Below are 27,883 nucleotides of genomic sequence, written 5' to 3'. Positions count from 1 at the left end.
GAAGAGGTCCTTTCACCCCTGTGGGAATGATTTGAACTCCCATCTCTGGAGTTAGTACTGCTCTGGCAGAGGCGCAGATGTCCAACCCTGCGCTCCCTCTGGTTTGTCTGATGAGGGATCTGATGCCCTGGGCACTACCCTGATGGGGTTGCTGGGGTTGCTGGGTTCCTCCAGAGCTCCGTATATTTGTGGTTTGGGGCCCCGGAGCATTGGGGCCCCCTGTCCGTTTTTTGGCAACGGAACCCGATGCCTTTGTCCACGATATTGTGGATAAAAACCTTGTCCTTGTTCGTTTTTTGATAATGGAGTACCCTCTATGGTGGTTTGAGAACGGCATTCATTAGCCCAATGTCTCCCTCTACGGCATCGTGGGCAAATACCCGGTATTCTATTCCTTTGATACCTAGTATTGTTAAACCCTCCTCCTATGGGGCAATTCCTTTTAAAATGTCCTGCTTGTTGACAATTGTAGCATGTTCTTAGCCCGGCATCTAAAGCCTGTTTTACTGCAGCTGCCACAATTTGCCCTTGTTCATTAATGTCTCTGGCATCTAAAGCCTGTTTTACTGCAGCTGCCACAATTTGCCCTTGTTCATTAATGTCTCTGGCATCTAAAGCCTGTTTTACTGCAGCTGCCATGACTTGCTCTTGTTCATTAATGTCTCTACACAATTTAATATATTTGTTTAAATCTTCCTGTTTCCATGGTCTAATGATATCTCTGCACCAACGATTTGCTTGGTCATAAGCCAGTTGTTTTATTAATGGCATTGCTTGTTCTGTATTCCCAAAAACTCTGGTAGCTGTTTGAATAAGCCTATCTACAAATTCAGCATAAGGTTCATTAGCTCCTTGTATTATCTTAGATAATTGACCTTGTAAACCTCCATGTCCTTGTAAAGTCTTCCATGCCTTAAGTGCATCTATAGCAATTTGTGCGTATACACCAGGATCATATGCAAGTTGTTGCTGCCGATCCTCATAAGGTCCCTTTCCTAACAACATATCTAGATTTCTCTGAGGATAACCAGCTGCTGCATTTCCCATAGCTGTCTCCTTGCAAAATTCCTCATTAGCAACCTTCCATAACAGGTATTGTCCTCCAGTTAGCACAGCTTTACACATATTAGCCCAATCTGCTGGCGTCATGTTTAAGTTGGTAATGGATTCTATCAAGCTTACAGTGAAGGGTGCTTGAGGACCATAGGTTGTTACAGCCTCTTTTAGCTCCTTCACTGTTTTGTAAAATAAACCCTGGTGAATTCGCTGCCCTCCTACCTCAAATACAGGGCATACTTGAGATCCTGTCTCAGGATCCCAACTATCAACTGCGGGGGTTGGGAGTCTCTTAGCATATGGAGGTGGTGCTGTTGATTGGACCCTTATGCCCTCTGGTGATAGAATGCTGTTAGTAGCAGTCTCCTGTAGAGGTGGTGCTGTTGGTTGGAGACTTTCGCTCTCTGATAGAAAGGTGTTATTAGCAGTCTCCTGTTGTAACTTTTCCCCTGATGGCTTTTTCTGCTCTAAACTTCCTTCCTCTGTCTCACTAGCTTGAAAGACCTTCTCTTGTACTTGAATCTTTTCCTCATTCTGACTAACTTGAGAGACCTCTTTTACTTGAATCAATATGTCTTCTCCTTCCTCTACCTTTGTCTGATCTGAAGGCTTTGGACTAAGCAAACCAGATACGTTTGCCCACAATGTCAATGTGCCAACTGGCAGAGTCCCTGGGTTGTACTTTTCTATTCTTTTTAAATCTTCACCATGATGGTTCCATTGTGATATATCTAACAACTCCTCCTTAAAAAGCCATGGGCTATATTTTTGTATTGTATCAACGTATGCCCTGAGTATTCTTGATTTTACTGAGATGCCTCCTTCGTCTAACAATTTACTTAACACTCTTTCGGTTTGTTTTTTACTAATTGCTGATCCCGTATTTCTACTATAATACAACCCAGCAAGATAACACCAAACCAAACCGAGACAGAATCCAATAAAAATGGAACAACAAAATTTCATTATAGCCTTTCTATCCTCCTGACATGTGCATCCGTCCTTTCTCCCTATCTGTTCCTCAGACGCAAATAGTTTTTCCTCAGTTGTGAGCGGTTTTTCTTCCGTCTCACTCATCTCCAGGGACTGAAATGTCCATCCGACCTTTCTCCCTATCTGTTCCTCAAACGCAAATAGTTTTTCCTCAAATGTGAGCGGTTTTTCTTCCGTCTCACTCATCTCCAGGGATAGGCAACTTAAAACAAAAATGAAGCAAAACAAAAGAGTAAACTTAGAATGGCTACCCATCCTCTCGCCCTGCCCTCAGGGGCGAGCAGTTTACTTACCCTCAGTCGCTCCCCGTGCGAGCCACCAAATGCCGCAGTCTGGCTGGGCACAATTCAGGAGCCACTTGTCAAAAGAAACAAACTTTATTTTTAAAACTACAAACGCCAAACAAAACAGCTCCTCAGGAAAAACCCTCAGAGCCCAACTGCCACCACCGGCTTCCACAAGCCTCTCCCACACACCAACAACCACCTCCCACAATCCTCCTGCTCTTGAGGCCGATTGGCTAGGTCACGTGGGCGGAGCCAAAGAAGTCCCCCAATGAGCAGTTCCGTAGTCTGAAGGGCAGGGAAACAGCCCAATGAACATCACCACAGAGGAGCCAATCAGCTAGATGTTGCTAGGGCCGCTGTGAGCCAATCATCAGCTGGCAGTCTGAAGGGCAGGGAAACAGCCCAATGAACATCACCACAGAGGAGCCAATCAGCTAGATGTTGCTGGGGCCACTGTGAGCCAATCATCAGCCGGCAGCTGGGAGTTTGCTGGCAGCTGGAAGTTTTCTGGGGCCCCTTTGGCTGTGGCTCTCAACACCCACCTCTTAAAGTTTCCACCACCTCCCAATAGCACCACAAGCTGGGGACCAAGTTGTCAAAAAATAACCTCTGGGGAACATTCCAGATCCAAACTAAAACAGACAAAAGCCTAATCTTTATTGACATAATACAAAATATGTGTTTTCCAAAACCACGAATTCAAGGAAGTTGGGAACATGGTTTTAGGAAGGTGGATGTGCATAAGTTCAAGTGGTTTTACTTGTGTATGTGAAAGTTGGTGAATTTCCCTGGGGACTTGGCCTTTTAAGTGTGGTTTTATGTCATTGACCAAGTTCAACAAGTGTCAGAATGCATTCAATGGCAGAATTTATTGAAAATAGTTTAAACCTCCTACTTCTTCTAGGGTGATGACAGTTTGTTTGGATTTTGACCTGTCCTTTCAAACTAGAGTGAGATACCTTTCATCCTACAGAAAATCTACATTGGAGATGGTGGTTTTGAAGAGACAGTTGTATGCCATTCAAGTTCCTTCTTCTGTTAATCTCCATGTCCTAAAATTCTTATTAATTCCCTTTGTAAAATATTTTTCTAAGTTTATATCTTATATGAGGTATAAATTATTTTGGTGAACCCTTGAAATCATAAAATTGTACGTGTGTGTGAGTGTGTGTGTGTGTGTGTGTGTGTCTGAGAGAGAGAGGGGGTGATAGTGGGACAGTTATTGGCTAAGCAGATAATAATCAGAAGAGCAGAATTTCAGAATATTGGAAGCAGTAGGTTTTTAAAAATTTATTTATTAGTTATACATGACAGTAGAAAGCTCTTCGATTCATTGTACACAAATGGAGAAGAATTTTTCACTTCTCTAGTTTTGCATGAAGTAGAGTCACACCATTCATGCAATCAAACATGTACCTAAGGTAATGATGTCCAGCTCATTCCACCACCTTTCCTACCCCTTTGTCCCCTCCCCCCACTTTGCCTCATTCAAAGTTCCTCCACTTATGCCATGCATTCCTTCATATTGATTAGCATCCACTTATCAGAGAGAACATTTGGCCCCTGTTTTTTTTGAGATTGGCTTATTTTATTTAGCATGATATTCTACAGTTCCATCTATTTACCTGAAAATGCCATAATTTTATTCTCTGTTAATGCTGACTAATATTCCATTGTGTATATATACCACAATTTCTTTATCCATTCATCTTCTGAAGGGCATCTAGGTTGGTTCCACAGTTTAGCTAACTGTGAAGTCAGCTGCTATGAACATTAATGTGGCAGTGTCCCTATAGTACACTGATTTCAAATCCCTTGGGTATAGACTGAGGAGTGGGATAGCTGGGTGAAATGGTGGTTCCATTCCAAGTTTTCTAAGAAATCTCCACACTGCTTTCCAGATTGTTTGCACCAATTTGCAGTCCCACCAGCAATGTATGAGTGTACCTTTTCCCCCACATCCTCACCAACACTTATTGTTTCTCATATTCTTGATAACTATCATTCTGACGGGAGTGAGATGAAATCTTAGAGTAGTTTTGATTTGCATTTCTTCAATTACTAGAGATGTTGAATATTTTTTTTCATATATTTGTCGAACAGTTTCTTGGAAGAAGTAGCTTTTGATAGCTAACATAAGTACTGAAAATGTGAGTCTATATACTTAAAATTTAAATTTTATAGTCTATATTTCTGCACAATGTGGATTTAATTTAGAAATAGAGGCTGGATTGTTGTAGAAAAATCATTCATCTGATGAGACCCCATGGAATGTGCATGAGTAGGAGCATCAAAGTACTCTTTATACTCTTTCCATCCTCCACACTGTCCATCTTGACTCAGACACACACCATTTCCTCCAGTATCTTCCTGATATTACTTTCCTGCTTCCCTTCAGATACTTCTCACCACAGCCTTCAAAGTCATGCTCCTAACACCTAAATGAGATCATGATACTTTTCAGATGAAACTGTTTGGAATAAATCCCTTACAATATCCAAGCAGGACATTAGGATCTGTGTTAGAGACTTCTCTCCAGCCTCTTTGCCCAGTGTTCTCACCCAAATCCCTCCATACTCAGTCCCACCAGATCTCTCACTGGTACTGACAAAACTTGTTCTTGTGTGCATTTACCCTAGGATTCCTTTCCTTTCTCCCATCTTTGCAATTTACAAATCTTCTCATTTTCTAAAACCCATATCCAATTTTAAATCCTGGAGTCCTATTGGAGAATTCCCTGGCATAATTAGCCCTTTGAACTCTTACAGAAGTATTAACACCCATAGTTATTGGTATACTTTGTTTTTCCCTAGCAGATTATGAAACCAGATGCCTTTCCTGTTCAACTTGCTTTATCCATCTTTTACATCTTTCAAAAGGCACTAAAATACTGACCTCACATGTCTGTTTTGGGGTGTGATAGAGAGAATAATGTCCAATGGCTTGGCTCAGCTGCTGGTTTTTTGTGCGTGCTGACTGAATGCTAACTGGTATTGTTGCTGTCACAGCCCAGACTACAAATTGTGTCCCAGAGAGTGACCTAATCTCTTCATTCAAGAGTTAGGAAGGAAGGCAGAGAAAGAAGTTCTATGTATCAAAATAGTACTGTGTCTATGCTATATTATTTACTTGCTATATTATTTATTATGCTATATTATTTATTATTTAGCGGCCTTTGCTATATTATTTACTTAATCTTATCTACAACTCTGTGAGTGGGTATTATTATTGCCCTTTGCAGATGAAGAAACTTAGGCTCAGAGGGTTTAAGTGACTTAAAGGCAGACCACTAATTAAGAAGCATGTTCAGACCCCAATCCTCAATGAATCTACAATTGTAGATTAAGAGCCCCTTCTTGCCTCTATAAGTTGTTTGCATAATATATTTAAATTTAAAAAATAATATGGACAATTGGACTGCAAAATGAAGCTGAGAAGTGAATGCAAAGCAGTTTGCAAGTAAACAAATAATATTAATGGCAAATACAATTATTTGTTTTAACATTTGTCTTTATGGAGAAATATAAGAAAATTTATATAACACCTTTTTATTGAATGTCAAGTATGTACTAAGCCCACATTTTTAAGACCTGAAACTGCAACACTAAACAAAGCAGTTTCTTCCCATCCCATGCTGTTTTATAGAAGCATGTGAGTCATTATTTGCTCTCATAGATGGGGTACAGTTAATCTCTGGTGATTTTGTTATGACACATGCCCTATTAGTTTTCATTCTATTAGAAATTATGTGGTAAATTGTTTTTATTTAATAAACAGCTATTTTAGCACTTCTTTGGCACTGTGTCAGTCAGCTTTTTTCAAAACTGACCAAAATATTTCACAAGAACAACTTAACGGAGGAAAAGTATCCATGGTTGGCCAACTCCATTGCTGAAACATCATGGTAAGAAGGGCATAGCAAAAGAAGTTGCTTTTGAGCTCATGGCAGCTCTGAAGCAGAGCATAGGGGCACAGAGGAGAGAGAGAAAGGGGCCAGAGACAAAATAAACCATTCTAGAAGAAGCCCCCCCCCCACCCTAGTGACCTGTTTTGTCCAACCAAGTCCCACTTCCCAGTAGTCCAACCAGCTTTTGATGGAAGACAGGGTGCTTATGATCCAGTCATTGCCTAAAAGCTCCACCTCTAAATGTTGCTGCCCCGGGGACCATGCTTTCAAGCCATGAACTTGTGGAAGGACATTCCAGATCCAAATCACAATAGATACATACTAAGATGCTCCTTACAAAGAGAGTATTTTATAACCCTTATGCTCTCATCATAAAGATGGGACCAAGAGATATTGTATTGTCCAAGGTACAAGTACGTATTTTCCCATGTCCAATAGATATGAAAGATACTAGCTCTTTCTAAATCGTTAATTACTGATTTACTTTTTAAATGGATTATTTAATTAAAATGAAGTTTTTCCCAATGAAATTATTTGAATTCATTTTTGCAGCATTTCCTCTGTATTTGCCTTATATCTTTATATCCTGGGCCTGTTGCACAAAAATTTATGTCTCCATCAGAATTTCTCATTAAGTTTAACATACTGGGATCTGATATGTCAAAACTCAACAGATAGCTTTGTTAATAATCGCCTACATGAGCTTAGTATTATCTTAGGAAGTGAAAGGTCAGTAAGTAGTTGTTATCCTACCATTTCATCTGTGGACTCTTCTCCAAAGACTTTAAGTCATTATTCAATGCTTATAGAGTCACTTGAGATATAAAATGTCTTTTATAGTAATGAAAGAACTCCCACAATTAGCCAGAAGGCAGCCATCTATCTTCTTAAATAGCTCAGCTTGGAGAAGAACAGTATTTCAGGTGATATTCAGCAGATGAATTGTTATGACAATGATAAAATTGGTGATACCAATCTGTGTTTTTCACTTGTAGGGATGTGTGTGTGCATGCACAAGCACACACAAGAAAAATAGACATTCAGAGCACAGTAGGAATTTGCTTCTCTGAAGATATGCAGAAACAGAAACAAACACTGTAGGAAGCTCTTCCTCCATCAGTTCCTTATAATTATTTGTGAATTCCAAATGATTGCAGCATGAATCCATTTTTAACTAATGAAAATATAACAATGTTTTTGGAATGCTTCATTTTGATATGATTTCAGACTCATTAAAAACCTTTAAGAAGCATACAAAGAATTTGCAAATGCCTTTCACTTAGATTCCTCTAACTTTTAACACTGGTTAATACATTGCATTTGCTTTAGCTCCTTCCTCTCTCTCCTCTTCACTCTCACCTCCACCTCCTCTCTTCCCTTTTAAGTAATAAAAGTTAACAACCAGTAATAGACAAATAGAAAGACTTGCTGCCTAATAGAATAGACAGAGAGGGACACAACTCCACTTCTGGGGCATTCCTGCCAAAAATATATAACCTAAACCTAATCACAAGGAACACTAAACAGACCTGAATTGAAGGATATTCTATCAGATTATGGTATGAATCAACTGTAAGAATGTTTAAAATTTGCCATATGATCTCAATAGAAGTCATATTTTAGTTTTCCCTTAAAATGTGTGATTTATTAGTGCTAGATGCAGTGGTGCATTCCTGTAATCCCAGCAGCTCAGGAGGCTGAGGCAGGAGGATCATGAGTTCAAAGCCAGCCTCAGCAATTTATCGAGGCCCTAAGCAACTTAGGCCCTAAGTAATTTAGCAAGACCATGTCCAAATGAAATATAAAAAAATGGGCTGAGATGTGGCTCAGTGGTTAAGCACCCCTGGGTTCAGTCCCTAGTACCCCGCCTCCCAAAAGTGTGACTTGGTAAATTTGAGCAGCTAATAAGTGCATTGAGATGCAATTAATTTTGACAGTGAAGTCAATGGGCAAAAATGGCAAATTTCAGATTTAACTATTTTTTTGCTATTTTTATTGTTTAAATCAGGGCCCTGAGTTTCATGTTAGATTATATTAGTCAAGGTTCTAGAAGGAAACAGAAGGCACAAATGGCTTAATTAAAGAAAGCTTGATGATAGTACAGTTTCCGTAGGTGGGAACAGGATTAAGATTGAAAGAGCTTAGGGAATAGCAATGGAGAACACTTTATTTGCTTAATTATATTTTTAATTGACAAATAATATTTGTACATATTTATGTGATACAATGGGATTTTTAAGATATGTATACATTGTAGAATAATTAAAACATGTTAACAAATAAGATGGCTTACCTAATTTTGTACAGAGATCATTTAATATCTACTCTTATAGCAATTTTGAAAGATGTAATACATTATTATTACGTATGGTCACCATATTAGGCAATAGACTGGGAGGAGCCCGAAGGAGAATGGAGAGGTGCTCAGAGATAAGTATTCGTTACCTGTAGACCTAGAGCAGGATGGTGGGCAGGGATATGAACAGAACCTGGCAAGCATTGGCATCTTGAAAACCAGGTAGAGAGGGGGCTAGATGAAGAGCTTTTATGTGCTCTCCCCAGTGACTGAACCAAACCAAATGCATGGTTAGGCAGTAGGTAGTGGTTATCATCCCCAAACACAAAGATGGGTAGAGAAGAGTGGGCTGTGGATCTGAAGAACAAACCAAGAACAGCCAGCTCCTTTGCCATAGAGGAAAACTTCTCTTTATATTCTTAAGGCAGAGGAGCTTAAACTTATTTATAAAGAGACAAATAAACTATGTTGAATACATTCTAGTTTATTTCTCTCATTTAGAATCAGAATATATCACACAACCTGCTGTTCCTTAATTACAGGAATAATTTGTGTAAATAAGTGCTCTTCAAATGTGTTAAGTCCCAAACAGGAAAGTCTAGAAATGTGGCAGATGGATAAGGAAACGAACAGAAAATACAGAAGAAGGGATAAAAAATGAGGCAAAGAAACAACAATAGAAAGCAATTGTAAAAGAGACATACCCAAGACTTCCTACAGACAAAACTGTAAATTGACTCAAGAATCGTTTTGAAAAGTTCACAAATAAAGAATTCATAACATCTTAACATGAAAAGTTAAGGTTGAATTTTCCTTGCATTTGAGAAACCCTAACCATCAAAGTATGCCGTGGAGGGGGACCAGGAAGCAGCACACTGGACCACTGTTGTGACCGCCGTGCTACAATCCATGGGCTAATGTCATACTTGACCTTCTAAATATTTCTCTGGGCTGCTGGGAGCCTTCAGTGCAGTATTACATATATAATCATTTCCCACATATGCAATTTTCTTTGGTGGGAAATGTTTATAGTATCATATAGGCTACCAGGTAAGGGAAAATCCCAAAATGTCACAAGTTAAATGTCAGGCAACCTTCCTAACCTTTTGGTGTAGAAACACAAGTTAGGAGTCAGCCACAAACAGAGTCAAGCAGGGGTCCAGAAGCTGTTGGAGATGCAGTAAGACTAAATTATAACAGCGAGATCCCACCCCACCTTGCTGTCTCTTCTGGTAGGGGGATGCATTGTTATTCAGAGGAGACACTGCTGGAGTTTCAGGTAGTCTGGCTTAGAGGTCAGTTGTTTCCACTTGTCTGGGAAAAGATTGCTTGAAACCTGGGAACTTTGGAAGTCAAGGAAGCTGCAACACCCTCATACACAAGGAGATGAAGCTACACATTCCTCTTTGTCCAGAAGGAGCCCAAAACCACTTCTGGATACATCTGCTCATGTGTCAAATCCAATAACTACCATATTCTCTTCCAAAAATCTAATCATTGAACTGTCAAAAGTAGTACACTGGACAAAATGGACTCTGGGGTTGATGCAATCTAACATTTCTATTGTTCTAATGCTATTAAACTACATAATGAACACACACCTACATACCATTGATTGTTTTGTTCATTGATAAATTTTTTTAAAGGCCAAAGTTCATTTTAGTCCATCTACCACTAGGTTTTCTTCATGCATTTTGCACAATTTCTGTTGTGCAAAAATTGTGCATGAATTACTTTTACTATAAGTGTTTTTTTACACTGCGCAGTATTTAATTTACATAACAGATGCCCACCTAAAACCAAACATAACAAAGTTTAGGAAAAATTATATGTTTAAATTCTTTAAAATTAACTTGAAGATTGCATATGACAAGTGGTTTAATAAATATAGAGTTTGGATTATTTTGAATTTCTTCCATACCAAACATTTTAACAAGAATTTAAATGTTATTTGCTCTTTCTATATAATGTTACTAAACCATATTCTGGCAAGAACTCTGTAATTTCTAAATAGAGAATTTGATCTGAATAGAGAATTTCATCTATTTGGGGAATTTAGGAAAAATTAATTCCACAGTTACTTTGGCGGGTAGGAGCTCTTGTGAACTAACTGGGTGACATCATCAGGTCCACCCAGAATCCTAATATTCAAACCCTTAATTCTTATTTTCAATTTGAGATTGGGATATGCTAATTGGTATCCACACTTCTATGAGATTTTCTTTTATTTATGATCCACTGGAAGCCATAAATGCTTGGAAGTTCTTAGTTTTCTTAGGGAAAGTTTGAAAACCCTCATTATTTCCAAACAGATAATTCTAGAAAAGGCCATTCACTGTGGCGACTTGGATATTCATGTGAGAGTGGGAAAGCCTGTTGGTTTTCTGTTATTCAAAAAGAATTTTCATGTGGTTGAATTTGGAGGAATAATCAAAGAGGAACAGCTCATATCCAAGCACAAGCTATCATTCACTGAGGAAGTCAGGATGAGTGGCCCAGGTTTTGCAGTTTATCCAAAAGGGTACATTATTCATTAAACAGAAGCTTCATCAAAGATTGCCATAATACAGTTTACATATAAAAGGCTATATTCTTTACTTAACATTCACAAGTTGCTATGGCTTAATTAGCCCATCTGCCACAACAAATGTATTCACACATCTTTAGCACTGATTGCTGAAAAGTGATTTTTTTTTTCTCTACCCACTTAAGATCGTACCATCAGTATCATGGAAAATAATAACTTTTTAGAAATAAGATGCTCAGAAAGTGGAAGACTTCAGATTATGGTTTCCTATGATCAATTTTTCTTTTAGTGCCCATTGCATGTGCTTGCTGGTTCATCTGAATGTCTATCCTGTGACTGCTTCAAAGGGGACAGGATTAAGACCTCTCTCCCCACTTGCATCCAACCCAAATTTAGTTTGTCTGAGGACAACTACATATCACTATTTATAATATAATCAGCATCTCTCTTTTCTCATTTTTGCTTTTGCCAGTTCTAATGCCTTGTTTTTGCATAATGTGTTTGCTTTCTGATTTATTCTGAATCAGGTGACTTAATCACCTTCCCAGAGTTCAGCTTTCTCTCTCTGGGACTGCTGCCCTCTCATCAAATAGCAATCACATCTATCTTTTTAGTTTCACTCTAGCTGCTCAGTTTCGGCCCAAATCAGTTTGGGCTACAGTTATCAAAATTCCAGATGTAGCAATAGATGCAATTATACTATTCATGTGTATCATGACACTCTACCTTCTCTCTCATTCTGTTTAACAAGGTTTTGTGGGGGAAAAAACCCAGCTTTCCTTGTAGCATACTTAAACTGCTATCATTTGTGAAACTCCTGCTTGAAAACTTCAAATCAAAGTCCTTAATGCACTCCTTTTTAAAAATCATCTCATTCCACTAGTTTTGCTCCCAACTCTCTTCCTCTATTTTTTTCTTCCTGAAAATCAATTCTGTACTCACCTAGCAAAAATAATAATTTTAAAATAATAATAAAAAGGAATAAGAATAAGATGATGAAGAAGGAGAAAAAGAAACTTGGGTATGCAATCTTAGTTACCAAGTGGGAAACCTTTAATAGAAGGCTTCTCCATCTCCAATCTCATTCACACAAGACCAAATTCGATATTTAGAGAAGGAATAAGAGGTAAGGAGAAGAAAAAGAGTGTCAGGGAGTAAAGACAGTGCTAAAGTCACAGAATGATAAAGGTATGGCACCATGACATCCAAATTCCTTATTGGTTTAGGAACTAACCACTTGAAAAAATGAAGTTTTAACACTCATTTATTTGTTTACTTACTACAGAATTTTCCTATAACATTAGGTATTCTTCCCGTGTTGTTATTCTCTCTAGCTGTAACTGAAGACAACTAAGCAAAGCAACTGCCAGAAAAATCCCAATTAATCTACTCTTTTTTTTTCTGTTGTGAAAGGCATAATTTATAAAATGGTGACCTTTTTGTACGCTAACACTATGTTGATGAACTTCAAGTGAAGTGAAAAAAAGAGTGTTTAGTATTAACAGTGCTTACATTTTCTAAGAGATCACGTGGGGCAGCAGAGCCTTTAAAGGTCATAGACTTCTTTACTTTGAGAGATATTAAATAGCTTATGAAAATAGAGGTCAGCAGCATGGCAACTGGAAGAAAAGAGCATTTCCCAATCGGGAAGGAAGATATTTGAGATTGCATTTCCTGTTCTTTTTTAAGATTATATTTGACTGTCATAGCAAAGAATAAAATTTGCATATAAATGCCATCATCATAAATGAATGGACACAGGTCATAGAATCGATAGCTATTGATCTTAAGTATGATGCCAATTGTCTGCCTATACAGAACATTGTAATAAAAACTAATGATTTCTCAGTCTAAAATACTTTTCCTGCATATTTTTTTGTTTCTGCACAAATTATTGTTCAATCTGAATTTGTCAAAAAATAATCTTACTTGGAACATAGGAATACAAAATGAATAATCGTTATCAGTGGGAAACTTACTTTTGCAAAACGTGTTCTTGCTTTGAACGGCACTAAAGTAAATAAGTGTACTGAACACCAAGACTAGATAGACATAGGCAAAGTTCTCAGCCTCCCTAAGGAAAAAAAATAGATTCATGGCATTGTCTACTATATATTGAAACCCTTTATCCACTAATAGGCTCTAAGGTGTGATTGGAAGAAATCCTGGCCACAAATTTTCCCTTTATCCTCAGATAATGCTTACAGTAACTTCAAAATGGGCAGGCATTCCTTTAGTTCATTCTGCCACTTTTAGAGGTTGTTCTTGATGCAAGGTTTTAGGAAAAGGTTATCTACTGACATAGATCCAAAAGATGTTAAATAGTTGGTAGATAATGACTGAGAGTTTATTTCAGAGAGGGAAGGGTATGGAACACTGCAAGAGTGGGTCTTCATTAAACTGAAGGGATATCATTAAGCTGAAGGCTGGAGACAAGAGGACAAGTCTGTCTTACTGCATAGACTCAGCAGTCTTAAATGCCACTTTGTCATCTTCAGGATTTCTGGAATTGATAAACACTGACTACAATGAGAAATAGAGGGTTGATATCATTCAACCTGAGGGGCAAGATATTAGGTTATGCCTCTCAATTCTGGGCTTTCTGTTCTGATTTGCTGACTGCACATCCTCAGAGGAGACAGTGTTGGCCCTGTTCCAGAGCACCTGGCTTGCCTCCAAGAATGAACAACCGTATTTGTAGGTACCCTGTGTTGCTGTATCCCACGTGCCCAAGACAGACATCACAAGATGGTGTCGATGAAAACTCAGTGACAATTTTTCAAGCTTATTCCATGGAGGAAAGAATCGGAAATGGAGTGCACAGACTAGTGAATGCTTGCACACTATTGGGCACCCACTTGGATTTCTATGTGCGGGTTCTTACTAGTGATCCAGGGACTGAACTAGGACTGATTTTGTGCCATGGAAACCTAATTGCTCATTTTTTGAAGGCACATTAACTCTTTCAGGGTCCATTGAGTAAATTAGATCGTGCAGGTCATTAAGCTTGTCTCTATATAACATGCCCATTTCCACCTGGCATTGTGTCATTTACCCTCAAATGCCCCATTCTTGCTCTGAGTGCATACCTACCCTTTGTGTATTCAGGAAGAGAGAATGTGTTCATCTGAATGTCAGCAATTGTTCTACAATCTCATCTCACTGATTTCCTGTTTTAGTCAGCTTTTTCGCCTCGAAGACTAAAGGATCTGACCAGCATAACTGTAGGGGAGGAAAAGTTTATTTGAGGGATCAGTTTCAGAGGTCATAGTCTAGAGAAGGCTGGCTCCATTCCTCAGGGCTTGAGGTGAGGCAGAACATCAAAGCAGAAGAGTGTAGCAGAGGGAGGCAGCTCATATCACAGTGATCATGAAGCAGAAAGAGAGACCCCAGCTCCAGATACAGAATATATACCTCATAGCCATGCCCCCAATGAACCACTTCCTCCAGCCACACTTCTAGTCATCACTCCATTAATCCCATCAGGGATTAATTCACTGATCAGGTTAAGACTCTCACAATCCCATTATTTCTCCTCTGAACCCTTTTGCATTGTCTCATACATGAGCTTTTGGGGGGCACCTCACATCCAAATCACTACATTTCCTTTTGTTCTTTTTAGGCACCCTGGGATCTCTAAGGGTTTGCTACTGCCTAACAGATATCAGTGTTTTACCAACAAGGAGGTGGCTTAGTTATCTGTCCAGGAATGTTATAATTCCCAGGGTATTGGGCACAGGACTGGGTCATCAAATTTCTCTTTGCATTGGCAAAAGCCAACATTATTAATTCATTTAGGATAGGAGTCATGAAGCTAAATCAGGATCCTAGAGTCCTTTATTAAAACACAACTTCCACTGAAGCTGTGTTCTCAGGACCTATTTTAGCAAAATAAATAGACAGCTATTTCAAAGCAGTCTATGTTGCCCCTGAGAAAGGGTTAAGGAAAGTGTGCAGATGTTTTGTGTGCTACCAAGGCTGGGAAATATCCCTGGCCCTGAGTAGGCAGCTGTGGGAGAGTCACACCTAAAGAAGAATTTTTTTTTCTCTCTTAAATGCCAGTGGTTGTGCCTTGCTGCAGGGCATGACCAAGAACAGATGCAAACTTCACCTCTTTCTCTGTTACGACCAGGGCTACCTTGAATGGTCATAACTGGGTATAAATTGAGACAGGTGAGGATGCAAAGGGATGCCAAGTGAATTGTTTCAGAGGTGTTCAGAGCAGCACTGCTTTCACGTGCTAGAAATTAGCTGTGGTCTTATTAAAATGCCAATCCTGACTCAGTAGGTCTCAGTTAGGTCCAGGGATTCTATAGGTGTAAAAATCTCTTCAGTGATTCTGAAGATGCTGGCCACACTCAGAAGAGTGAAGATTTATGATAGAATTCACGTGAGCAACAACATAGTCTTGGCTAAAAAGATGAATATGAAGGAAATTTGATAATATTCTCAAAAACCAGATTTCAGACAAGTAAGACTTTGATTAAACACTGAAAATATCACCAGGCGATTTGTTGATCATTTTTACAAAGGATATATTTAATTTCTACCTATCTTGAGGTTTTGGGAACACCTTCTGATACTGATGTGTTATTTAAATTTGTAAATCTTTACTAATAATCGTGATGGTATTTTATTAATCAATTCCAGATACTTCATAAAGTTACAAAAGTGATCTTCACTTCCTCCTGTTGGGAAAGAGTTTGATAAATGTCTGATTAAATATTCCTTTAACAATTCCTATCAGAGCTGGCTGAAATCTCCCCTCTCCACTGTCTACTAATCTGTCGTGATACCCCCTCATTCTTTCCTCCAAGATGAACACTGTCCTTATATCCTCCTAGGTCAATGGGAAGGATCTCTCAAAGGCCACCCATGAAGAGGCAGTGGAAGCTTTTCGAAACGCCAAGGAGCCTATCGTGGTGCAGGTGTTAAGGAGAACTCCTCTCAATAGACCCACCTATGGAACGGTCCCCGAAGTGCAGCTCATGAATGCCAGCACCCAGACTGACATCACCTTTGAACACATCATGGCCCTGGCCAAGCTTCGGCCACCTACCCCTCCAGTGCCAGACATCTGTCCATTTCTGCTATCAGACAGGTATTTCTCTGTCCTTTGTCTCCATGCCCTATTTGTTGTTGTTTGCCATTGAAAGCAGGTATTGGAAAGAATCGGTCCCCTCAGCAAGCTGTCAACTATGGAAGCAGGCTCCCAGCTCTGCTTGGAAAATCTCTCCACTGTGCCTGCCTCTGGCAAGTCCTTAATTGTCCCTGCTAGCTACCCTCCTGACCCACCCAGTTGCTTCTCCTCTGCCATCACACTTGCTGAGATACAATAAAAAAAAGGGTCTGGCTCTGATTAGCTCATCTATATACTTCCAGCCCTCAAAAGCCTCTCTCTACTCATGAGCACTGGTCAGGGAAATAGCTTTTCTCACCAAAGCTGCCAAAAATCTTATTAAGACTCAGGTGGAAGTGACATGTTGGCACTGTATACTTCCAGCCCTCAAAAGCCTCTCTCTACTCATGAGCACTGGTCAGGGAAATAGCTTTTCTCACCAAAGCTGCCAAAAATCTTATTAAGACTCAGGTGGAAGTGACATGTTGGCACTGTACTCTCCTCTGTGGGTTGCTTCTCTCTCTCTCTTCCTTGCTTTTCTCTTAAAAGAGAATCTAGAAAACTAATTTAATTAAAGTGAAATTCTCTAAAGAAACCAATTACCCAATATATTGAGATGTAAACAAAGGGTCCTGGCTGTCACACAGTAAGTAGAGTGCTAGGAAATATGGAGTGATTAAAGAAAAATTTCCTTTCTATTTTTACCTTGTTTTAAGGCAGTTAGATTTTAATTCAAATACTCTTACATGTATAGCTTTGGAAGTGCATTTTGACCTATACATTTTGTTCTGTGAGCTTTTAAGTAAATATTCAAAGATTAACAAGAGTTTGATTTATAAGAGCAGTCTCCTCTTTAGACTTTTTTTATTGCCTTCTCTAATCCATTCTCTACTTAGTCAACAAAACTGATCTTGCCACGTCTCTGCCCTTTAGTGTCTTCTATAAGCAGTTTGGGTGGGTCACAGGTGTGCATTTGAATCATATGGGAACTTTGAGAAGCTCTATCAATGCCTTATCCCACCACAGGCTAATTACATAAGAATTTTTAGAGTGGAGCCAAGGCAACAAAAATTTTCAAAAATCTACCTAGGCAGCCAGGCACAGTGGCGCATGCCTATGATCCCAGCGGCTTAGGAGGCTGAGACAGGAGGATAGCTAGTTCAAAGCCAGCCTCAGCAATGGCAAGGCAGTAAGCAATTCAGTGAGACCCTGTCTCTAAATAAAATACAAAATAGGGCTGGGGATGTGGTTCAGTGGTTGAGTGGCTCTGAGATCAATCCCCAGTATTCACCCCCTCCCCCAAAAAAGATAATCTACCTGGGCATTTCTAATGTGCAGCCAGGCTTTAGAAACTACTCCTTGAGACTTCAACTTCAGGAGGGCCGTGGCTCTGTTTGCATGCTCTCCATGTAACTACATGATACATAGTCCTTTGTGTCATGCATGGGCACTAGGTACTAGGTATAAAACTATGAAGAAGAATAAAGCCCCTACCTCCTGGAGTTTATATTCTAGAGGAGGAGATGAATGATAAACAAGCAAACAAATACATAATATTCATTAGTGCAGCTTTTGACACAATAAATACTTTCTTAAATGAGTAATAATATTTAACTTTTATTAGCCAACTTAACACATTTTAGGTAATATTGCAAGTATTTTATATTTATTGCCTCATTTAGACCTCACAAAAACCTGATAAGAAAGCACATTATATTACTACCATCCCTATGTCACAGATGAGAAAACAGAGGTTAAGTAATGTGGCCAAGACCACACAGGAAGGAAGAGACAGGGCCAGTATTCTAAGAAAGACTAAGAGGTCTGACCACTGATCCCACTCCCTTGACCCTTGTACTGTGCTGCTTTTCCTAAATCTTGTAGCTCTTAGCTTACAGGCAACCTCTTCCAGCAAACTTCCTAGGAATGCAGTAGGTTCATCTTCATCATGTGCTTGCACTGTTTCCATATCTTCCTTTTAATCATTGCTCTGAAATTGCTATTGTGCTACTTTACACAATTAATTGGGAGAAAATTGGATTTTGTGCACCAACGTATTTCCAGCACTTAGCATAGTGCCTGGCATCTGGTAGACACTCAATAAACGCTTACTGAATGAATAAGGTGTTCCTCATGATAGAGTTCCACTCTTACTAACCGAAAGACCAGGAAAACACACCAAATGCTCCCAAACAGTGAGCTCTGACCTTCTCCCAGCTCTATGAGACTTTTCAGAGTCAGTCTAGATCCAAGCAAGGAGGCTCTATCTGGCAGACCAGCAGACTTGGTGCAGAATGCTGCATAGTGATGCTTTTGCCATTTTTTGCTTAACCTTATATGGAACCAATAGCCACAGAGATAGTAAAAAGATGGTGATAGAGTATTTATAGTAACCCTAGGAAGGTATCAGGATACATCTCTCTCATTTTTCAGCCAGCAAAAAGGGAACTAATTTATACTACTAACTCAGTTTTTCAAAAATGTCCACAATGAAAAGATTTAGAGGTCATACCTGCAACCAATGTTTCAATATGACAAGAATTTTTCAATGACTTTTAGAAATAGAGATGGCTTTATACCCTTTCCTAGTAAAGTATGCTTAACTTTCATTTAGTGAAATGTATAGTATCTATATCAGAACATATAGTAACTCAAAGATCATCTCTATAAATTATTTTAAATATTTTCCAAACTTGAAGGATACACAAAAAAGTAATGCCCAGGTTCCCACATTTGCTTTACCTAATCTGTTTTCTCTGTCACTGGAAATGTTACAAAAGGATTTTGAAAACTGTGGCTTATAGGAGCTTCCAGTGAATTAAGACCAATGAGTACTCTTTACTATTTGAGCACGCGCCCTTTATCAAAGACAGAAAAATGTGGGCTATGAGGGCAAAGGAGGAGGGATGTCTTAAGGAATGAGGGTAATGGAGTATATTCTATAGTCTGAAAAATATGAGCTTTTGAAAATGGCTTTCAAAAAACTGTTTGGGGCTGTATATTTTGAAACTGGTAGCACTTTGCTCCAAAATATACCCTTTTGGATAGATTGCAGTGTCAAATGCCACACACCCATGTGAACAGGTCACATCAAAGTATCACTTGAAGCATCATGCACCCTGGAAGATTTTCCATGGGTCTCTTCACAGAATGCCACTGCAACCTGGGCCCTTCTGTTAGTGTTCTCTTAGAAATAGCAAATCGATGGACTTCATGGAGATGAGAGAGAAAAGCAATTGCTTTTTCTGAGCTGTAGTCTGTTTGAAGGTTGCCTCACTTAGATAGCTACAGTTCTTATTCCAAAGCAGAGAAAACTAAAGTGAAATCTAAAACCAGTTTTAATCTTGAAAACAATCCTTTTGATCCACTTCTACCATATTGTTGCATTCCCCATAGCTGCCATTCTCTTCATCCGATGGACCATGAATTTTATGAGGACAACGAGTATCTTTCCAGCTTGCCTGCTGATGCAGACAGAACAGAGGACTTTGAATATGAGGTGAGATCATTTTCAGACCACTTCACATTTCTTCATGAAGTTATGGCTGAAGGTTTTTGCATAATAAAGAAACGAATGTATTACTGTAAGAAATATCTTGCCTATTATATATCTAGGGTAGGATCTTTTTAACAGTATTTGTTTTAGCTATTTGTTTCCATTTTAAGTACATAGGAAAATATTTTTATAGTATAAGCTTGAAAATAACTTGTCTGTATTTTGTTGCCTTTTATATGCAATTTTATAGCAGCTATATTTTTTTCTTCTTTCTGTAATATAAGTAGATTTCTAAGTAGAGTTTGGAAAGATAATTATATTTAAAGCCAAAATTGTGATTACTATTTTTAATTCATTCACGAGTGTTCTGTTTTTAATCAATAAAGTAAATTTTATTATATTAGTTACATCATCTTTCACACATTCCATATTCTCTTTATTTGTGACTTAGGTAAGTACTCTAAACAGCATTTTCATAAGTATTTTAGACGTAGAAATGGCCTGCTGCCCTTTGTTGTTAAATTGTTTGGCCTTCTCATGTTATAGTGGTAGAGAGCCTGTACTGAAACACGTAACACTTCAAAAGGTCCTAATTATTTTCAGAGCTTTCACAAAAGTTAAAGGATTTATCCTAATATTTCCTCTGCTTCTGCAGTCTATAAATCTTTGAAAGGTTTCAGACTACTCTGACATTTGGAAATAAAATAGATTGAGGAGGTAAAGAAGCTTTGGTAAATAGGCAGAGAACCCAAGATTATCTGCCCTTTGGATGCTTTAGATGATGTCATACAAGTTCAGCAAAGTGTTCTTTTCCATTTTACAACCAGGAAATCCTGAAATCTTTTCTCTTAGGAGAACCTGAAATCAAATAAGGCCAATTCAGTGAAGCTCGCCTAAAGCAAATACTCGTTTATTTGAAATCTTCCCCCTGCAAAAGCCATTGCTAGCAGTTACAGAAATCATCATTTCTTTACAGCCAGATTCGGCAGGATGTGCAGTGACACCTAACATCTGAGTATGTGGTTTTATTGTCAGTGATGATGTTAATTTTTTTTCCTCATCATCTTTAGGTTGAAAATTTTTGTTTTATAAATGCCCTCAAGTACTGGCATACATTGAAGTATCCATTAAGTTTTGTCTACATGCATGTAAAAATTAATTATGAAATTAAGTTACTTCTCCAAATAATTCAAGAGTAAAGTCTTTTTTCCTTCAATTAATGAAAACTTCGGGTTTAGGGCCTGGAATTATCAAGATAACTTAAACTTTTCATTGAGTTTGTGCCTTGAAGTTCCTTCAAAATATGTTCCTGTTCTAGGGGAGGGCATAGGAGAAAGACTTCTTTAAGATAAGCAGGTTAACAAGAAAAATGCATTTAGTTAATCATCATGTCATAGAAGTACAGTGCAGACAGATTTTCTTCAACTCTATGAAGCTTATTGTAGCTGAACCACATCCTCCTTTGTGACCACTATCAATCCTAAGTAGAGTCTCCCATTAGGAAGATGCCAGTGATGAGTGCTCAGACAGGCTCACTGTAGCCTGTAATTCAACTAATCACAGCATTATAGTCATTAATTTGCTGTCAGCTGTGATTCTTGTTGCCAAAGGCACCTTTCTAAGTGATTGAAATAATGAATGTTCCTGTGAAATTTAAATAAGGAAGGATTTGCTATGACAGTCTTCAATCATGAGAAAGGATGCATTATGAGAACACCAGGCAGGTTAAAGGAGTGGGTAGAGACAGGGAGGATGCCCTGGGGACAATTCACCAAATGTAAGAGAATGACGAATCTACCCAGTCCTCTTCAGTTTGTTATAGTTAATGACACACCCATAGAGTGACACATGCTAGCCCCACAATTGTGACAGATTATAAAATCTTGTCAGTCCACTATCATCACCAGAGTCTGTTAAGGATACTACTTTAATTGGACTGATCACAAACTGCTGATCCTGTCCTTATGTTGGGCACATCACTATTACACAAAGAAACAGACTGATGGAGCATTTCTGGGACCAGCTCCTCTGGGAGCTTTACCATAACCCTGCAACTCTAGAGGTAGAATGGATGAGCATCTTCAGGGAATACCAGTTTTGTGCCACTTAAAGAACATTACAAGAGACTGAATTGTGGTGGTCAAGCAGAGATTTGTATTCTTCCTTCACCTAAACATGAATAAACATCATCCTGGCAATTAAGGAAATTAAAAAAGACTAGCTTTTTTTTCATCTGCTTTTATTCATTTGTATCATAAGTATTGAACGAGCACTTAAAAGGTACCAGGAACCTATCAAAGAATAGCTTTATGCAGTTCCTGCCCTAGTGTAGCTAAACTTCTAGAGGAAGGAGAATGGACAATGAATAAGTAAATAAAGAAGTATTGTTTTAGATAGTGACAATTGCTAATGGAGATCAACAAGCATGGGTATCAGAAAGGGGAGGTTTGGTGGCAGGACAGGAGGTTTCTGTCTTACACACAATGGTGGGGAAAGTCTTCTATCAGGAGAGACATGAGGAAAGTAATAGATGGAGCCATGTGGAAGGAGCTTTCAGAAAGAGGGAAGGTATAGTATAAAAGCCTGCAGCAGGAAATGATGGTGAGCTCAGAGAACAGCAAAGAGGTAGGGTGCTCCAGCAGCACAGAGAGAACCAGAATGGGAACAGGTGTATCTGTGAGAAAGGGTCTACTCTGGGAGCCTTTGGCTTTTGCTAGGAGATGGGAGGTGGCTAGAGCAGATCCGGGCCATATTCTGGCTCTATGGAGTGCTGCTCTGGCTCCTGGGATGAGCTTGACAGAAGGAAAGCCGGGCAGTCAGATGAGAGGAAGAAGAGCCTCGGACCTGGATAGTGGCCATAGATAGAGTAAGACACAATTTGGAAAGACAGCATATCTACCCTGGCCCCAAGGGCTGTGCCTAAATTTCTGTGTTTCTGTTTCTTGCCTCATAACTTTAATACAGTTTGTAATGCTATGATGGTTTTTTTTTATTTCATTTATTTATTTATTTATTTTTGGTCTGACTTTAAAAAAAAAAAAAACACATCATAGAGCAAAGTATCCTAGAGCAGAGTGAAAGATAGCTTCTGGCATCCCCTGGAACTACCATAATAAACATACTCTTTAACAAATGCATTTCTGAACCTGCTAAAATGCAAACTATGCAACTACATAGGCGCCTTTTTAAACACCTACTTATCACTGACTTAGTGAACCAAAGCTGATCTGTCTATCTTGTGAATACATATTTAGGGACTTTTAGCACATGGATTATTGACCCAGCAGACCAAAGCAAATCTGACTATCGTGTAAATACATATTTAGGGACTTTTTAACATGCAGATTATTACATTGATAGACTGTAACAGCTCCCTTCAGAGCTGTGATGGACACCAAATGCTTCTTTGGAGATATTATAGTCCATGTGTCAATGTTATAGTGACTCTGGTGTGTTAGGGACCTCAATGAAATTTTAATGACACACATATCTCACCATGACCTATCACCACTTTTCCTAAGAAAAATATTTGACTGGGTTTAAAATTTCTCTACCAAGTGCTTCAGAAAAGTCTCAGAGGATCAGTCTACATTAAAAGACTCACAGCTTGAAATTTGTTCTCTTTAAAAAATGATGGCACTTGTTCTCTAATTAAAAATGATGAATGATTTTAATTTTATTTTTGAGAGGGAAAAAAATAAAAGTATCAAAATTTAAACAATGCACCCATCCTAAGAGTCAGGAGGCTCCCCGCCACTGGGGTACCACTGGGAATTAGATTCTCCTGTTCTTTATTTTCAACTTTGTTCATTTTTTTCCCCCTAGAGCCAGCTAAAGGTTGAAATAAATCATAAATAGCCCTTAGCAAGTCAGAGGCAGACCTCAAATCCAACCTCTACCAGAAATAATTTAAAGGGAAAGGCTCTGAGAAATATAGAGCTCTTTCATCCAACCCCTAATAAAGATGTGTTTGCCACTGACTGAGAAAAAGGAAGAAGCTGAATTTTCTGCAGCATTTGCCACGAACTCTCAGAAATCAGTGCTGATGGAGAAGTGAGAAGCCAAATAAGTGTCCAATTTTAATAGTAAAAACCATCATGTTTACCAAGACAAGCTAATAATTGAAGCAACATTCCTGGGCCTCTAAATTTTCATTACTTGGATATGCTTTATCCCTTGAAATCAAGCTGAAGTAACATCTCCAAGAGCCTGAATTAAGTACCCTTTTTGTGTCTGCTGTCATAAAAATGGAAACAAAAGGTATTTTGAGAGTATTTTGAACCAGTGTTAAGTGTAGAAAGGAGAGGGCAAGTATATGTCAGAATTTCATGTACATGTTAAATGAAAGCCAAACACTTGTGCCAGTTTCATAAATAGAAGTGAGCATTTAGCATATTAATTAGCTTCCTCTTGGCAATCTTCATGCAGAGAATAAGTAAACCCTTGTGCTATGCTGAGAAGTGTCATTTTGCAAAATGTACTTCCGGGCACTGGATCCTTGCAAATGCGTGCAAAATATTTGTGAGAATTTAAGTATATAATCTCTCCTACATAATTATGTAGAATTAATTAAGAGAATTATGGACCAAGAAGATTGGAATTGCACATATACATATACGCAGGTGTATACAACAAGTGGATGAAGTTTTAACTAGATTCCAGCCACATTTTTTTGAACTTCATGATTTATGAAGTTAACATAGAGAAAAATCTCTCCTGTGTGAATGTGTGAAGCTACAGGGTTTTTTTTTTTTTTTTTTTTTTTGGTCTCTAGAAACAGAAGATTGACCTGCATTCTTTATCATTCTATCATATCTTTGTTTCTTGTGAGTGGAATAGATGATGGACTTAGTTTCTTGATGAAGGAATAAATGAGAATCACCACAGCTCTCTGTATGAAACAACTTCTGAGCAGCTCAGTCCCTTTCCTCTTTTTTATATAAGGGAATTGGAAAAACAAAAAACCTGGGGCCACCATCAGTCACAGCAAATGCCCTCTCCCTTTCCCACCAGGTATCTGTTCTTTGAGTCAGGGGCTTTAATACTAGTACTACTATTAGTTTCAGTTAAATACTTCTAAGGAAAGTGGTAAGAGATGGGGAGAAATAAGTAATGAACTAGAAAGTTAATGATCTCCATAAAAATTTGTCTTTAATAACCTTCATTGTAGGAAATCATAGAATCTCATACCTGGTATAAATTTGACATGCTCTCTAATTCACCCTGGTACCTCCTTTGTAATATCCTCACCAAGGGGTCATTCAGCATATGTGTGAAACACTAAAACAGGGATCTGAGGGCCTTTGCAGCTAGTCAATTTTGACTGATGACTTCTGACACTCAGAGAGGTCACCTTATGAAAGAGCTTAAAATCAGCCATGAAAGGAACAGGTTTGGATATGAAAAATAATTGATCGAGAGACTATGCATTATCTACACATTGTGGGTCACAGTAGAGAAAAGAGATAATAGTGCATAAAGTGTGAAAGGGTATGCGAGCCACAATTTTTTTAGTTCACTGAATACTTTGCATTTCACCAGTTTCTTTTTTCCCACTTGTAGGGAAATAATTTTACAATTATCAATGAAATATCTAAAACAATGTTATACTACTTACCAGGGTAACAAAACCATCCATTAAAAATCACCTTAAGTGTCATTCTTTGGGGAGGATTTTCTGAATTGAAACAAATCTAGATGGAGGTGAACATATTTTTATTACTTGAACACTGAGGATAAGAAGGTGTTTTGTCAGTGTGGAGTTGGTTCCTGGGGGTGCCTGTTAATGGCACCACCATTTTCTCAACTAGATCAGCTTTTATTCTTCATCATGGAGACTGAACCATGCTATGAGTCATCATATATTGGAGCTTGTATTGATTGCCAGGATCTCTGTGATACATTTCTCCTTCCCATTCCCCACTGTCTCTCCTTTGTCCTGAACATGGCTCTACTTCTAGGTAGGGTTTTGGTCTCCTGTGGCCAGTTCCTAGTCTCTATAGTCATCCTCTAAACCAATGCCAAACCAAAACCAAAACAAAACAAGATCAAAAAACCTTCCCCAGTACACTTCTTATTAGATCATTATCCGGTTTATCATTTTGTATGACTTGGTGGCTTGTATTAGCTCAAAATTCCTCTGCCTGATTTTGATGCTCTTTGCACTGTGTCCCCACCCTACCTGTACACATCTTGAGGTCTGACTCTACAGCTCTATAACACAGAGAGCAAACTGTGTGCTTTCCTCTTCTTATGCTTTTGCTTATGGGCTTCTTTTGCCCTTGGCGCCCCTTTTGACAATCTCTACCATCAATCAAAAATGGATCCAATCATCACTCCCTCAAAATTGCTCCACAATGTCCTCCAAAACATAATGCCACCTTTCCTACCACTGAACTCCTATACCACATTCTAAGTAGTTCCTGATTTTTAGATTATGCCCTGAGTGATAGCCATTCATATATTTACCTTTTCTTTTTCCTTCTTAATAGATTGTCATCTTTCTTAATAGCTGTGACCACCTCTAATTATTTTTATATCACCAGGAGAGTCTGGCATATGCCCTGGCTCACAGGGGGTCTTCAGCAGCATTGCCATGATGAATGAATAAATTATTAACCAACTGCTCTTGTTTTATAAGGGTACTGAAAACAATTTCAAAGTATTAAATTCAGAAAAAGGGAGAAGGCTGATGAAGAACAACAACTTGAAATCAAGTATGCAGTCTTTGTTTCCCGTAATTTAATTAATCTAATAACTAGAATAAACAGATTTAAGCATATACTCACGCCAGACTATAAAGAAAGAAAATTGAGGATTTTTTGTTATTATTATTATTATTATTATTATTATTATTTTAACTAGAAAGATGTATATGTTTCACCCCAAACTTATAAGCTGGTGAAACCTGGTAAAAAGACATACTAATTTATGTACCTGAGAAATAACCAGGGTTTGATACTGTTAGGATATCTATACATCCCAATTTGCCCTAAATATTCCTGGTACATAGCTAATGTTTCACTGTAATTTTGAACAGTATCTTATTAAATATTCAAATATATACTAGCAGTACAATACATCCTGTGGCTATCTTAATTTTTATACTTCTCAACTATTAACCTAAACTGATTGGTTGTGATCACTGGTAATATTCAAGGTAGCAATGAGTCCAAGTTCAATTTGAATACTCATGTTTATAATCCAATTATTTCCCTAAATTGTGAGAGTCTTTTCCATGAAGATTGACTAGAAAGAAAATGCCACAAAATTGAGGACAGTCTTTGAAATTATTAAAATTCTTTCAGATTTATTACTGAAAGAAAAGCTAGTATTCCTATTAATTTGGTCATGTAATTTTATAAAACAAGTATGAAGCAAATCTATCTTTGCCTCACAGATTATGATAACATTAAACCTTCTTTCAAGAAAAGCACATTGAACCTTCCAAGTTTAGTGATTAGACAAAGCAAGCAGGGGCCCCTGGGACTAGGAATCCAGATATACCATGAAGTTTCCATACACTACATACATAAATTTTACCACAGTGCTGACATTCAGTTTTTGTTTAAAGATGCTCATGACACACATTCAGAGGATTTCCTTAATTATTTGAAGGTGTTTGTGAAAGGCTGTATGTAAGGTGAGTATTTACATATCAAATCATATTTTTCTACTGACTTCTTTCTATTATGCTTTCAAAGAACTGTTTTCATAGGGGTAGAGACAGGGAGCTGTCTTTTCTAATATAAAACAAATTGCATGTAAGGATTCCCATGTTTCTTTCAGGGGCAATATAATCTAGTGAAAAGAAACCAGCAAGGAGTGTGGTCCCAGTTCTAATTCCATCCTTAGTCCCTCCAAGCTCAGCATCATGGCATGTGAGCTCCACAGAGGCAACTAACTAGTGTTGCTTCTGCAGTGGCTTGTCAGCATCCGTTTCTCCAATGTAACTCATATTAGCAAAGTGAGACAATGTCATGGTCAAATCCTTAAAAAAATTACACATATTTTAACATTTCAAACCTATCAAACATATCGTAGATATTTTTTCTTTTTATTTATTTTTTATTGGTTACACATGATAGTACAATGATCTTGACAACTCATACATTTGAATCAAATTACTCATTTTTCTGATTGTACAGGTTGCAGAACCACATTGGTCATATTGTGGATTTTTACAGGGAGAACACACTCACT

The 27,883-nt window shown here is 38.2% G+C and overlaps 1 protein-coding gene across 2 annotated transcripts in view; it reads left to right on the top strand.

The window, feature by feature from the left end:
* Pdzrn4 (PDZ domain containing ring finger 4) overlaps positions 1-27,883 on the top strand; it is a 359,845-nt gene that overhangs the window by 277,436 nt on the left and 54,526 nt on the right. For both annotated transcript variants that reach the window (XM_026408516.2, XM_026408517.2), the window contains 2 exons: positions 15,911-16,167; positions 19,582-19,684. In XM_026408516.2, coding sequence (XP_026264301.1) covers positions 15,911-16,167; positions 19,582-19,684 — 360 coding nt within the window. The remainder of the gene's footprint in view (positions 1-15,910; positions 16,168-19,581; positions 19,685-27,883) is intronic.

The sequence above is a fragment of the Urocitellus parryii genome, chromosome 5, assembly GCF_045843805.1.
Source record: "Urocitellus parryii isolate mUroPar1 chromosome 5, mUroPar1.hap1, whole genome shotgun sequence".
NCBI classification, from domain to species: Eukaryota; Metazoa; Chordata; class Mammalia; order Rodentia; family Sciuridae; genus Urocitellus; species Urocitellus parryii.
The sequence above is the reverse complement of the archived record's forward strand: the minus strand, read 5'-3'. Positions and strand labels throughout refer to the sequence as shown.